The sequence below is a fragment of the Parasteatoda tepidariorum genome, chromosome 10, assembly GCF_043381705.1.
Source record: "Parasteatoda tepidariorum isolate YZ-2023 chromosome 10, CAS_Ptep_4.0, whole genome shotgun sequence".
Classification (NCBI taxonomy): Eukaryota; Metazoa; Arthropoda; class Arachnida; order Araneae; family Theridiidae; genus Parasteatoda; species Parasteatoda tepidariorum.
In genome coordinates, this window is record NC_092213.1 from 57,266,515 (window position 1) to 57,280,540 (window position 14,026).

Here is a 14,026-nt window from a genome sequence, read left to right on the forward strand (position 1 = left end):
AAATACATGGGAAACATCTCAGTTAAAATATTTTGTGAAGGGTCCGTTTTCATGAAAAGATATTTTGTGAAGGGTCCGTTAACGAACCCAAATTTCTTCTAAACAGACCCCTGAATATATCATATTTTACACTGTCAGTAAACGGATGGAAAGCTCTGTGTCAGTCCTTGCCGAGTATGAGTTCGAGCTCGCTTTTTGATGGCCTAGCCTGAGATACATAGGATTACTTAAGAGCCATAGTCTCTCCCAGATGCACGTGAGATAAATGCCAAATTTTTCTGTCACGCTATTAGGCCTTTGATGCTTAAACAAGGAAACTGGTCCTTAAAATCTTTTTTAATTAATGAATTTAACATTTTTATACTTAATAACTGTACTAAATGTAGTAGAAAAGTTTAGGAAAATTTTAACCACGAGTCTGACAATTTTTCTCAGTAAACGAGCCATAGCTCGTCTCACCCATAGTCAGTTACCGATAACCGACGTGGTACTCAGCGAGTTAATTAAAAAATATATATATATTGCAGTGTTATATTACAAATGAAGTTATTTAAATTAAAATATAACAATTTGCATGATTTCTCCCATTATACCTTTTGAGGGTTAAATATGTAGCATTCTCATTTCGTAATGAAATTAAAAACCTTGATATTTAAAACTAACTTTTTTCACTCTTTTAAGCTGTTTTTCTTTTTCCCTTTAGCGTACAAAGACACGTACTAACGTACACTAGTAATAACTTTTCAGACTTTCAATTATTGCATTTGAAATGTGACATTGTTAGGCGCGAAGTATCTGTTTTGTTATTATTATTCGTATTGATGAAATAAACATTAGATGTTAATTTCAGGAATCCGAAAAAGATGCCATTCCTTATAACTTACGATCAATTGTTTTTATATAAAAATGTTAATATTACTTCCATAGCTTTAGTTGGAAAAAAATATAGAAATTGAATTCATAAAAATATTGTAAATAATAGTAGAAACAATCGCTTGCTTGTTTTATATTAGCAGTTTATTTTTTATTTTAGGATTCTGTCTGCATAAATTATTTAATGTCTGCATAATTGTCTGCATTAATAATATGCCGTTTGTCCTGCTTAAAGAAACACCGTAAGTTTAAAAGTGTGTTACATAGGGGGTACGGTAGACAGACTTATGTAATAATTTTACGATATTTAATTTGAAATAGTTTAAACTGTAACATTTCCTATGAATAACCAACTTAATCTGGTTAGTATATTTTCTTTTAATAATTTTATTTTATAACCAGCGTTTAACAACCGACCAAATTCTGAGTTTACCGAGTCTCAATGTTTAACTTCGAAACCTTGTAATTTTGAACTCAATCTAGAAGACAAGAGAGCTACTGGATCGAGCATTGGGGCAAACTAACCTTCGTGAAGGACTTTTTTGATGGAACTAACCAGCATTTGCGTTACATGGGGAGGAAAACCTCCCACGGTTTGTCCGACTGTAAGGGTTCTCATTAGGAGTCTCAATCACTTGAGCCACCGCTGCTCTTTTAATATTAATCAGAGTAGAATTGTTTCTGACGCATTATAATTAACTATTTAAAACAAAGAAGCATGTATGGAAAATAAAAGCGACCCGTGGGCAATGCTGACCACATATCCACCATCATGTCGTTGGTCGCGAAATTGTGAAGCTTTAACCTCCATGACCACCTGCCTCACAGCGGGCTGTTGTGGGAATACTTCATTGGGTTTGATGACCAAAAAGCTTAACTATAACCGCGGGTAAAAACTTTCTTAATTCTTTTTCATCTTCATTGGTAATTTTAAATTATCGAAAAAGTGAGTTAGAGATGAATCTTAAATCTTCCCATGCTATATATTTTTTTCTTTCAAAATATCAAAATGCAAGCAAATGTTATTACTTCGCGTAATCTTACCTTAATTTGTTCGAAGTGTGACATTTTCATAAAAAAAAAAAAATTCAGCATTTGAAGATTCGTGATTAACTCTTGGTCTATCTTATTTCACTTCTTTCTATGCTTTAAAATTTCAAATTACCATTGTAAGTGAAACATAATTTCCCATGAAGCGTTTTTCCTCCGTATAGTGTTCTCTTAAATCGAGAAGATGGTGCAATGACAAGGGAAGACAAGATTTGCAATTATTAGTGAGAGCCATGTGAAATTTAAAAGGTGAAGGTCATTAGTTGTACACACCTTTTCCCCATACTATTTATCACTCAAGAGAAGGTTGATTTTTGTTCTTAGTAAAAAATGGAATAAATTTAAAAAAAAAAATTTTTTTTCATCAAATAATTTAAACGTTTGTTAATAGTTCAAAAAAAGTTACTGCTGATTTATATATTTTGGGTTATTACATTTGTAAAAAGGGTAGTATTACAATTAGTTGTCTAAGTCAGAATAGTTCATGAGTGCAGTTTAATATGATTGTTGTCGTGAGCTAAGTTTGATTGCCGATAAATTACCATAGGTTATTCACTTGCTTAGTTTATAGCTGTTTAACTTACGGAACTTAAAACTGCTACTGTATTAATTGATATTTTTCTATTTTAATTAAGTTATTTTAGTGATTAACATCATTCCTTTTTCTTATATTTAGTCTTTTTATAAATCTATATATTACGTGCTTAAATAAATAAATAAAACCTTTTTTATAAATTACATTTCAATTGCGATATAACGCAGGTAGCGCTGTTTATTTGCATTAAAATTAGAATCTAATCTAAAGCAATTCAACTGATCTGAATCATAAGCTTGATAATATTTACATTTAATTTAACTAATAAAGTGAAACATTATAATCTTAAAATAATTCGAGTTTGCTTATGAAATCCCAAACGCCGTCATTTTCGATCGTATCTTTCTATTAAGAGCTAATTTGTATGCTAAGGAAAATATTTGGATTTAATTTTATAATCTTCATTTGAAGTATGTACCTAATACATATTAAATTAATTAATCGCCAGTTTACTCAATTTCTAGACAAAATCTTTTTTTTTTTGTATTGATACCAATCTGTTAGCTAAGTCATTGTCTATTATTTCCGCATTTTTTTTATTTAAACAAAATCATGCGTTTTTTTCACCATTTTTTTAAGAAAAGGAAAACTAATTAGTTTCGCTTGGCTATCAGTCTGTTTAACAACACTACTTTAGCCAGACTCTAAAACTACGTGAATTTATACACCTGTTACTTTTTAATGCCTGATAATCAATTTGCAGCATTTTCTTTCTTTATTTTTTCTTTCTGTCTCGCATTCTGAATTTTTAAATCTCGAAGGCCGACGTTAATTGTGAGACATGAATGAGACTTATTTCTAATTTCATCTAAAGAAATACACAGTCAATAAACAATCACAATTTTTTTGCAATGTTTTTATTTCATTATTTTTTTTATTTATTGTTTTTTTTATTTTATTGTTTTTTTTTATTTTATTGTTTTTTTTATTTTATTGTTTTTTTTATTTTTTTGTTTATTTTATTGTTTTTTTATTTTATTATTTTTTTATAGAAATACAAACAAAAAATAGCTTGTTTCTGCTTAATTGTTTATCCCACAAAGAATTCGAATCTGGTGAATTGTTACAGCGACCAATCGTATACGCCAAGCCTCGTTTATTATTGGTTCTCAGTCAATTTAGTGAGAAAAAAATACATGGGAAACATCTCACTTGTAAAATACGTAAATATATTCCAGAACAAAACTGAGTGTGAAAAAAAATACGCGAGAAACGATGCCTCACTTGTTTAAATAGCTATATCAGATGCATAAATAGACATAGCTTTTAAATAAACAAGTACAAAATTGTATTTTTCGTACATAAAACTCTCATGACTTCAGCGTAAAAACACTACGTCGATTCGGCGTAAAAATATAACATCGGAAAAAATTCCTCGCCTGTCTAAGTAATATGTAAATTTCTTCTTTTTTTCTTTTGTCCTGCCAAAAGCTGGCCCGCGAGATCGTGCAGCTTTTTACCACTTTCTGAGAGGAAGGTACTTGACAGTTTTTCTTCAGGTTTGAGCCGGGTGTTGTCAGTTTTTGAGCTTTCTCTCATGCACCATCAGGATTTAACTTTTAATTTCCTAAAAACAATAACTCCAAAAATAATCCTTTACTCAACATAAACTGCTGGTTTATTATGTCCTTTTGAAATATATGTTTTCTCTAAAAAACATTTAACACGAATGAGTTTAAATAAACCCCATTTATCTGGCTAATATTTTTAATTTCAGTTCAGTGTAATTTCTAAAACATATTTGTCTTCAACTCAGATCAGGATTTTGGAATTCAAAAATAAAATTTATGTAATATTTTATAATTTTTGAATAGTTTTGTTAAATTAATTTAATTATACCGAACTATCAATTAAAGATGTTAGTGGCTAATGATTTTCACTCTCTTATTCAATTTTCGTAAACAAGATTTAAAAAAAAAAAAAGAGAGAGAATAGGAGAAATTTGCAAAAGGTTTGTTCATTTAGGAATCAAAATTTCTACGCTTTGATCAAATGCTTTTTCAGTTTTAATTTAATTATATTTTTAATAGGAATATGTTTGTAGCCGTTGATAATATTAATGAGTTGAATTTTTCATATTACCGCCGGAAAAAAAAATTTAAAAATTTAAGAATCTAGTTGTACTTAACGAAGTGCGTGCCATTTGAAGGTCTGTTGACAATTTTCATAATCCTGTTTGACTTTTATTATTATAGTGTGACTTATATGCTGTTACTAAAGAAATTTGAATGTGTAGGAGTTTTTGTAATTTGAGGAATGTTATTTCATGATTGCATTGTACTGATTTCTGACCTTTCTATTTTAAAAAAATGAAAAAATAAATAAAATAAAAAATAATAAAGATGCGTGCGTTTTCGATCGTGTTCATAATATTAATTTGTTATACTTGAAGGTTATTTCATAATTTCATAAATTATTTACTTGTATTTTTATTTTTAAGATTTCTTCTTTTATGATCCTAAAGGTATTGTTTGTTAAGCTGATTGACCCTTTGACGCAGATTGGACACCAGTTTCCCTTTATATGTTTATAATTTTTTTTTCTAACGCTCTAATTACAAACAAAAATGTATTTTGGTATTTTTTTTAATTATAATAACAATTTAACTGTTGCTAAATAAAAATTTGTTAGATTATCGGAATTCGTACTTAAATATAAAATCCAAAAAATGTTATTTGAAATTTTTTTGCCATTCATATTCAAAAATTTATCATTCATTTTAAAAGTTAAAGAAATTTCAATGATGAATAACTGTTTCTTTCATGTCTAAATAACTGCACATTTAAAAAATTGTTTGAAAGTGAGTCCTGTTTGAACGATTTTACCTTTAACTAGTTTACCTTTAACTAGTAACACTAATGTTTTATACTGAATTTCTTAAAGGCCGTTTGAGGAATTTATCATAAATTTCTAGCTTGTAGTCTGACAAAATTTGAATCGCTTTTACACAGGGCTCGAAAAAACTGAGAAATTTTACCCGTCCCCGAGGACGGCTTGCCCAACAATGTACCCGTCCTCCTTTGAAACTAACTCGTAGCTTCTAAATAAATAAAAATATGATTTTCGCTTATTTATTACAAATATTTATATGAATTGCATAATGAATTAGTAGTTACTAGGATTACATTATACAGTAATAAAAGAAATACTAGGTTACTAATAGTAACCTAGTATTTCTTTTATGAAGTAATTTATTTCTTTAATGATAATTATAATTTATTTTTAAAATTATATAAATAATTTAAATGACAAAGGTCAAGTTATCTGGAATGTCAATTTATCCGAGGGTACTAAGTTTTTTAAATAAATCAAATATGACGTTTGCCAGTTCCACAATCAAGTCAATGATTTACAAAGGTTTCTGCACAGAAATCTGAATGAGGTTTTCCATTTAGGTAGATGTTCATAGTTGCGTTTAACGCTTCTTGTTTAAGACCAGTACGTACTGTTTTTTTTTTGTAAGTTCATTGCTGAAAAGCCCCTTGTAAGATAACCAAAATTGAAAATGTATCATGAACATTAACGGGAAAATGGCCGTCCGCTCAGACGTCGGACTTGCGAAATTTATTGTCCGCGGCGAATTTTTGACCACCGAGGACGGGCAGACGGGCTGTTTTTCGAGCCCTGGTGAGTACAGTAACTCTATAAGACTTGGTGCTTTACAGATACATTCTTTTTATTTTTCTATGCATCACCAGAGATTTACCCTCAGGGAGGTATTGCTGCATGAATGTGTCATAAATGATGATTCTAGAAACATTGATTGTCAAAAAAATGATTTAAATGTGAATTAAAATTGTTGAAATAGTTGCAAATAATGATGTCAAGAGTCATAATGAAGAAACTGATACTTAATGGATGCTTTTTGAAAAAGAACCAAAAGTGAAAATTTTATGTGATGCTCAAACTTGAATTGAAGAACAATGATATTTTTTATCATCTAAAAATTGTGAAATTGGTGCGAAAATGATAAATAATTTTAAAATGTGCTACGAAGATATAGTAAGTCACAGCTATTTAAAACAAATTTATATTACATCTTTCTTTTCAACAAATATAAAAAAGGCATGTAATATATATACAGTGAAACCTCCTGTTACAGACACACCTGCGAAACAGACTCCTCTCAATACACACATATTTTTCATTTATTTTATCAATCCATGAATCTTCTATGAATNTTTTTATCAAGCTGTACAAAACAAAAGTATTGAATTACAAATTGAAATAAGTAGATTTTCAAAAATATATTATTGTATATTTCAAAATTCTGGCCACAAAATTTACAAATGTAAATAATTTCGTCCAAAATGAGTGGTTTCAAAAAGTTAAATCGCAGAATTTCTTCGAGAAAATTTCTGATACGCACATACTAATTTATAATCACAAAAAAAAAAAAAACGAGATAAAAATTTTTTATATTTGTATAAATATTATCTTGGATGCAAAGCCTGAGAAATAATTTTTTTTGCACCATTGGTATGTTAAATTTCACAGAAACGAAGAAATTGGGTTTTTTTTAAATTTTATTTATTATAATTTTTTTAATGAAGGGAAAGTATTTTAAACCCATATATAGTTTTTACGAAAATTGTCCGCAAAAAATGGCAAATAATATATTTTAGTTCGCGGGCCGGATGTGTCCCACGGGTCGCCTGTTAGTAACCACTGTTCTAGATCGATTCAAAAGGACTATACTTCAAACCGGTACTAAGCTTTTCTGGATGATTAAAATAAAAATCGAATCGGCCTTCGTAAGTAAATGAATTTATGAATTATGAAACGATTAAAATAACTTTCATTCATATCTTTCTTTCAACAATAGGAAATAGTTTTAATTGTTTGCTTTTTTTTCCACCTTTTATCGTTTATCAATTATACAACATTAGTTGCAATTTTTTACTTATCTTTCTTGATTTTTCAGAAGTTCTTTTTGAGATAATTTCACTAGTTAGGTCCATTTCACCATTTGTAGCTTAGTCTGTACTTTTAGTATTCGAAGGTATTTTAAATTTTTTCCGCGTGAAATTGATTAAGAACTGGATATCGATGCAGATAGAGGACATACAACAATGCTTGAAGATGATCAGGGTATGTTTCTACTGTTTAGTATTTAATTTTAGTAACTTTTCCTCCTTAAAATGTAATACGATAAACAGATGTGTGTATCATACTCTCTCCAGAACCGTACTTCGCTATATCTCTGAAAATTTTTAAGCGAATTGTGGAAAATTTTTGAGCACAGTCGTAAAATTCGTTCAGCCAAAGACAATTCCATGCAAAAAATAATTTTTATTGATTATTATTTTATTTAATAATCGAGACCTTTTTTAATTGTAAGACATAAAATTTTTTACATAATTTTAAAGAATTTAATTTATAAGGCAAAATACAAAATTTGAACAAAAGCCGATCAATAGTTCTTGAGAAATCGAATTTTAAATTATGACTTTTGAGGCTACTTCCATATTTTGAGGATCAAGAATGCAAATCCAACAAAAAAGTATATTTATCGAAAAAAAAGCATGTTTATTCGGAGAAAGAACGTTTTTGTGTCTGGTTTCGCAACTTAAAACAAAGTTATTAAAGATGTTTCATTTATTTTTTGGGGCACTGTGCATTTACTTATAGTTAATAAGATTTTAATGTTCTCTGAGAAAGTATATGGAACTCCTTTAAATTTTTTTTCCCTCCAGATTACTTAAAAGTTTAAAATTGAAAAATACTCTGCAAGTGAAGAAACCATTTTATAGAATCGCTTCCTGTAATATTTTCGTAACTTGAGAATTTCAATATTTTCGTAACTTGAGAATTTCAATATTTTCGTAACTTGAGAATTTCAATATTTTCGTGACTTGAGAATTTCAATATTTTCGTAACTTGAGAATTTCAATATTTTCGTAGCTTGAGAATTTCGTAACTTGACATTTCAAGAGGCTTTGGAGAAAGGTAAAGGTGTAAAACGTTTTTTGAGAGGAGTTTTTATAGCCCGAAAACGATGCTTTCAAGTAATTCTCAGCAAAAAAAAATTTTTGTCAATTACAAGCAGTTTAATTGTATCCATCTAACTAACCGAATTAGTCCAATTTTCTGAAATATAATATACTAATAATTAAAATTAAATCATGTAAAAACGAAGTAAGTTAAAACATTTTTAAAAGAGTGCAAAAATATTGAAAATGCTTTTTCAGCAAAATTAACTAGTTCTTTGGAAGAATAATTTTTATTTTTTTAATTAGGTATAAATTACACTTTAAGTTCTTTAAAATAAATTCCTGAACTACTAGTACTGAGTTCGTGAACTACTTAGCCTGATTTAAAAAAAAAAACAAATCTTTAAATATTTCAAATTTGTGAACTAAGTTATTTCTTTTTAGTAATTTAAATGTTTTGTCACAGTTAAGTTATTTTTTTGAATTGCATTAAATGAGATAGGCGAGTTTTTATTTTTTTAAACTTAATTTTGTTAGGAAAAGAATTCTTAAAAAAAAATAAATAAAAGAATATTAAGCATAAAGGCTTGTAAAATATTTATGGGAAAAAAATCACTTTCGTTACTAACTTATTCAGAAATTTCTCTTTTTCTTGCTGGTCAGCGTGTTAATTATTTCATTCCATCAAGACATTTATTTTTTGGTAGATCTTTTCTTATTTCAGCAAGAAATTCTAGCAAGAAATTCTTCAGAATATAGCAGAAATAAATAGCAAGAAATTCTTATTCAGCAAGAACGGCACTGAGAAAACTTTTTTTGAAGAAATAAAATGAATAATACAATATTTCTATTTAAATATAAAATATTGCTTTGTAAAGTTAGATTTTTTATTTATTTATGTATGAATATTTTTACATTTTTAAATGATAGTGAAAAGTGGGGAGGGGGGATGCGTGTAATGGGTAAAATAAAATTGATTTTAATGAAGTAATGCAAAAAAAAATTGCAATTTACAATTTATTGCAAATTGCAGTATAACTTAACTATCGCTATTAAGTCTAACCAAAATAAAGCATATTATAAACGCATATAAGCACCCTGTTTTATAAAGTGTTATTATATTTAGTGCATAAAGTCATAATTTGTATGAGTTTTTTCATACTTTTTGGAACATTTAGGAATTTTTTTTTTCTACGAGAGGAGAAATCTAGATTCCATATTCATTTCTGTTTTTTAAGACAATCTGTATTTAATTTTTATTTTAAAAAAAATCCTTATTTCTGCATTTAAAATGGACTTCAATGTTTAATAAGTTAACGTCTCTTGAGTTATGTATTGACGCTATCCTAAATGTTGCAAAATATATCTCTAAATATTGCGCGACATTCCATGTTCGCCATCATGTATGTGTTTCGCTATGTAAACAGCTGTTATTGGTGATGTTTCTCCTCAAAACTAACTAATTAATTGCTCCAATATTTTTCCTCTGTCCTAGAATTTTCAGACCATAAATTTTTCTAAGCGACCTTCATTTATTTTATTCTTCTTAAGTAATAGTTGTTGCATATAAGTTTCATAATACAATCTTGCTTTGAATAACAATGTATGTTTATCTTGCAGTAAAAAGCCTTATCAGCATCATATCAATAACTTATTTTAATAAATGTAATAAATAGTAAATGATATTGCCAAATAATAATTTGTCAAATAAGTTCTGCAATCTAATTACAATTGATGTGTAGTACCAGAAATGTTTGTCATCATTACTTGCTTTTCGGAATTTTTTCGAGCATGTATTAGTCTTTTTCTGGAGCAGGGTTTTTTAATTTTTTAGGTGTGGGTACCCCATAACTTTTATGAGAATTTTGTGGGCATTTGCGCTAATCCGACTCGCACTTGTGTGAAACTGGCATGTCTCTTTCGTAACTTTTCGTGTCAGTTTCGTAACTTTTACTGTAATATACTGTTTTTTTTTTTGCAGTTTTACTTCATTAACTTTAATTTTATGACATTGGAGTAGTGGAAAAGCTTTAAATAAGTAACAAACTTAAAATTATAATTTACTACTGTACGAAAAAATAAATTCCATTACTTAGGCAAATTCCTTGTCTTTCAGATACATTTTGTAAAAATATTTAGTAATTGTAAAATAATTATAATAAGTTAAAGAAATATCAATTGCTAAGATTTTCTGCAACTCTTTACCGCTACCCTGTTTCAGGGGGGGGGGTCTTATTTTTAATGAAGTAATGCTTATAAATTGCTTTTTTTTTCTTCAGAAAAATAAATTTTTTTTCTTTTGTGTGTTTGCAAAATTGAATAAATTTGTTTGTTAGTAATATTTAAAAAATTTGTACTCCGTATTAAAAAAAAATTACGTTATTTAATGAAAAGTAACAGTAAAAAAGAATTAGTAAAAAAAAAAAAATGCTTGAAATAATTTTTTAATAAGTGATTTGTTATCAATGAAATTCTTCGCTTTTCTTTCTTTTTAAAAATTAGTCCGACAGTTCGGTTCCAACATTTAAATAAGTCAAAGGGACGCTATACCACGAGAGAAACTCTTTACGGCCAGTTTTCTGTCTATTTAGAATTTAAAGTATCACTGTATATCTGTTTTTTCTTTCTTTCAATAGTTCAATAAATCAATCCTAGACTCAAACGCGTTCAAATGTAAGTTACAATTTAAATAATTGTCATAATTGTATAATCTCTTTTGAGTAATTTTGTTCATTTAATTATAAATATTTGTTTTAATATTTTAAAAAAAAAATTATTTTCTTTAAATATTCTATGGAATGTAACTTTTAACTAACTAGATTCTGAGTCGAGCAAATGTTTTCGACTTCGACTCCTGCAAAATTTTCTTCAACTCTGACTCTTTACAGCTCTGCTCTTAAGAGTTTTGCTGCTTCTATAACTTTTCTATTTTCCTCTTTTTTTTTTTTTTTACAGTGTGCGCTACACCACTATCTTTCATAAAAAAGCTATGCTTATTTAATGGAAGTACATTATAATTTTTGTACTGAACCTGTAAGTTAATTATTACTAATTAATAAGCATATCTGAGACCATCTAAAGAATAACTTATTGCATTGATAAGCATGTCAATAATAGATTAAATTAAAAGTTAAATTAGCTGATTTGTGAGACAATTCTAAATTTCAAATGATAATTTTTTTTATACTCATATTAAATCTTATGTATTAAAAATAAAAATTTTCCAATAATAAAATTAACTTCAACAATTTTAAGAATTATTAATAATTACTGAAAGACAAATTTTAAACATTGAATAATTTGTTTTAGAAGTATTTATATATTTTATTTTATAAATTTTAATTGATTTGGCAATCATCTCATTTTTTTTTCTTTTGAAATGAGACGCATCATTATTTTGAAATTAGTGTTTTAATATTGAGAAGAGTGTATATATAATTAAAATACTAAACCCATATGGCCGAATTTAATTTAAAGCTCACGTGATTGTTACCGATCACAAGATCTTACAAAACATTTTAATTTTAATGATCAGCTGTTTGTTAAACAACCAAGGTGTTTAATAAGCACAAGATACGAAGTTATCAACTGACAGTTGAATTTATCTTAATTCATCTTTTTAATGATTAAATGCTATTTTAAGATCATTTACTTTTCGATGTTTGCACTTTTAGAGTAAGAAGCACGTGATTTAAATATTGATGAAATGAAATTCTTGCTTTGTCTAGGCGTACATTTGTTTTAAAAGTTTTTATTGTAAAAGTGAATGATAGTAAGATTAATGCCAACAGCACATCATTCTAACCAATTTATGAGGCTCAACTATTTCCCACTCTCTTGCATTTCCTTATCAGAACAAAACTGGTAGTTCAAGCTATCATTGAAAATTGTCTAAATGGGAATTAATGATTCAAATTCCCTTTTATGCATCCCTTTATAATGTACATTTTTTTTTTTCGCAATGGAGAAAAATAGTTCTGAGACTGACTTATGGCAGTTTTTTTTTCCTGTAGAATTAGTAGTCAATGCCGGAAAAAAATGCTATTTTTAATAAACAGGGTTGGCAAATAAAAAAAAAGAAATTTAGATTTGATTTAAATCGGATTTTCTCTAAATATTTTTACATATACTAATCATTTACTAACATTTGATTATTAATAGTACCAGAGCTCATTCTAGGCAGAAAAAAAGGGCAGGGTGCAAAAGTTTAAAAAAAGGGCATTATTATTCTAAAAAGGCAATAATTTCACGTTCTATTAAAAACACAAATTCTTTACACGTTCTATTAAAAAACATTGTCAATTAGTAAAATAATTTTTTTTTCTTACTTAACTAAAAGTAGCAAAGCAATCATTAATTACTTATTTTCATTAATAAGTTAACATATATATCAAGTTAATGAGCTAATTAGCTTAGTAATTTATTTAAAATGAATGCATATATTAATAAAATGATAAATGTATGTTTTTAAGTGTCTGTAGTAAGTGTATGATTAAATAATTAAAATGATTAATAATACAGGGTTCCCACGGTCCTTGAGAGTCCTTGAAAGTCCTTGAATTTTTTTTTGCTAAATTTAGGTCCTTGAAAGTGCTTGAAAAACGTCTTAGGTCCTTGAAAAACTTGATAGGTCCTTGAATTTGTCCAATACTGCAGACGGCCCTTTTTATAAAACACCCGCGGATCTTTCTCGTTCTTTCTGTTTTGTTCCCGAGCTCTCTAACGTAATTTTTAACGCCACTGTTTCTAACCAGGCCTAGTGTCTGCCAAGCGCGCGGAGAACAGCAGACAATCAATGTGTTCGGGGCGAGACTCCACTTCATCTTCTGTCGCATATGCTTAGATCTTTTATTTTCTTATCGAAACTGGAATACTCTCGAATTTCGTAACAATATGTACCTTATAGTTTTCAATAAATTTGCCGTTTTACCATCCGCACTTGTCCTTACGTTTGCGTCATTTCAAAACTTTATTGTAAAGCGTATTCGCAAAGGCACGGCTTCGTATTTGTGTTATGTAGTTTAGACTAGTTATGCCTGGGAAGTGCTATTTTAATCCCCAATGGATGGATAATCAAGCTTATAAAGAATGGATTTTATCGATGCCCGAAAAGAAGTTCAGAGCCAAGTGCCGATTATGCATGAAGGAGATCGATATCGCGAAAATGGAAGAATCTGCTCTGAAATCACACATCAAAGAAAGGTAAAACAAAAAAGCAGTCTCATGCCCTGAGTTCTCTTTTTCCAAAGACATCAACATCTAATTCATCTGGTGTAAATACTCCTTCAACATCGTGTGCCCCATGTGAAACAGAAACTTTAGTGGCCGAGGTAACATTGTCTTCTTATCTGGTCAAAAGGAATGTGCTTGATGCTGAAATTCTCTGGAGTCTGAAGTGCATCACTAGTAATTATTCATGTAACTCCTGTGAAGGGATTAGTAAATTGTTCTCCAAAATGTTTGCTGATAGCTGTATAGCGAGACAATTTTTTTGTAGTGCCACAAAGTGAGCCTATTTGGGCTCCTTTGGATTGGCACTATACTTCAAAGGGATTCTTATAAATGAGCTGAAGAA

General features: G+C 28.5%; 1 protein-coding gene and 1 long non-coding RNA gene across 7 annotated transcripts in view; one reads left to right on the forward strand and one right to left on the reverse strand.

Moving 5' to 3' along the window:
• The window catches only part of LOC107453091 (anne boleyn), a 90,147-nt gene that overhangs the window by 13,104 nt on the left and 63,017 nt on the right, over nucleotides 1–14,026 (forward strand). For 2 of the 6 annotated variants that reach the window (XM_016069776.4, XM_071187211.1), the window contains exon 1: nucleotides 7,407–7,609. The exons of the other annotated variants lie outside the window; for them this stretch is intronic. In XM_016069776.4, coding sequence (XP_015925262.1) covers nucleotides 7,591–7,609 — 19 coding nt within the window. In that variant the 5' untranslated portion in view covers nucleotides 7,407–7,590. Of the gene's footprint in view, nucleotides 1–7,406; nucleotides 7,610–14,026 lie in introns of those variants that run through there. 6 annotated transcript variants of the gene reach the window in all.
• LOC107453095 (uncharacterized) overlaps nucleotides 1–14,026 on the reverse strand; it is a 30,238-nt gene that overhangs the window by 9,988 nt on the left and 6,224 nt on the right. The window lies entirely within an intron of this gene.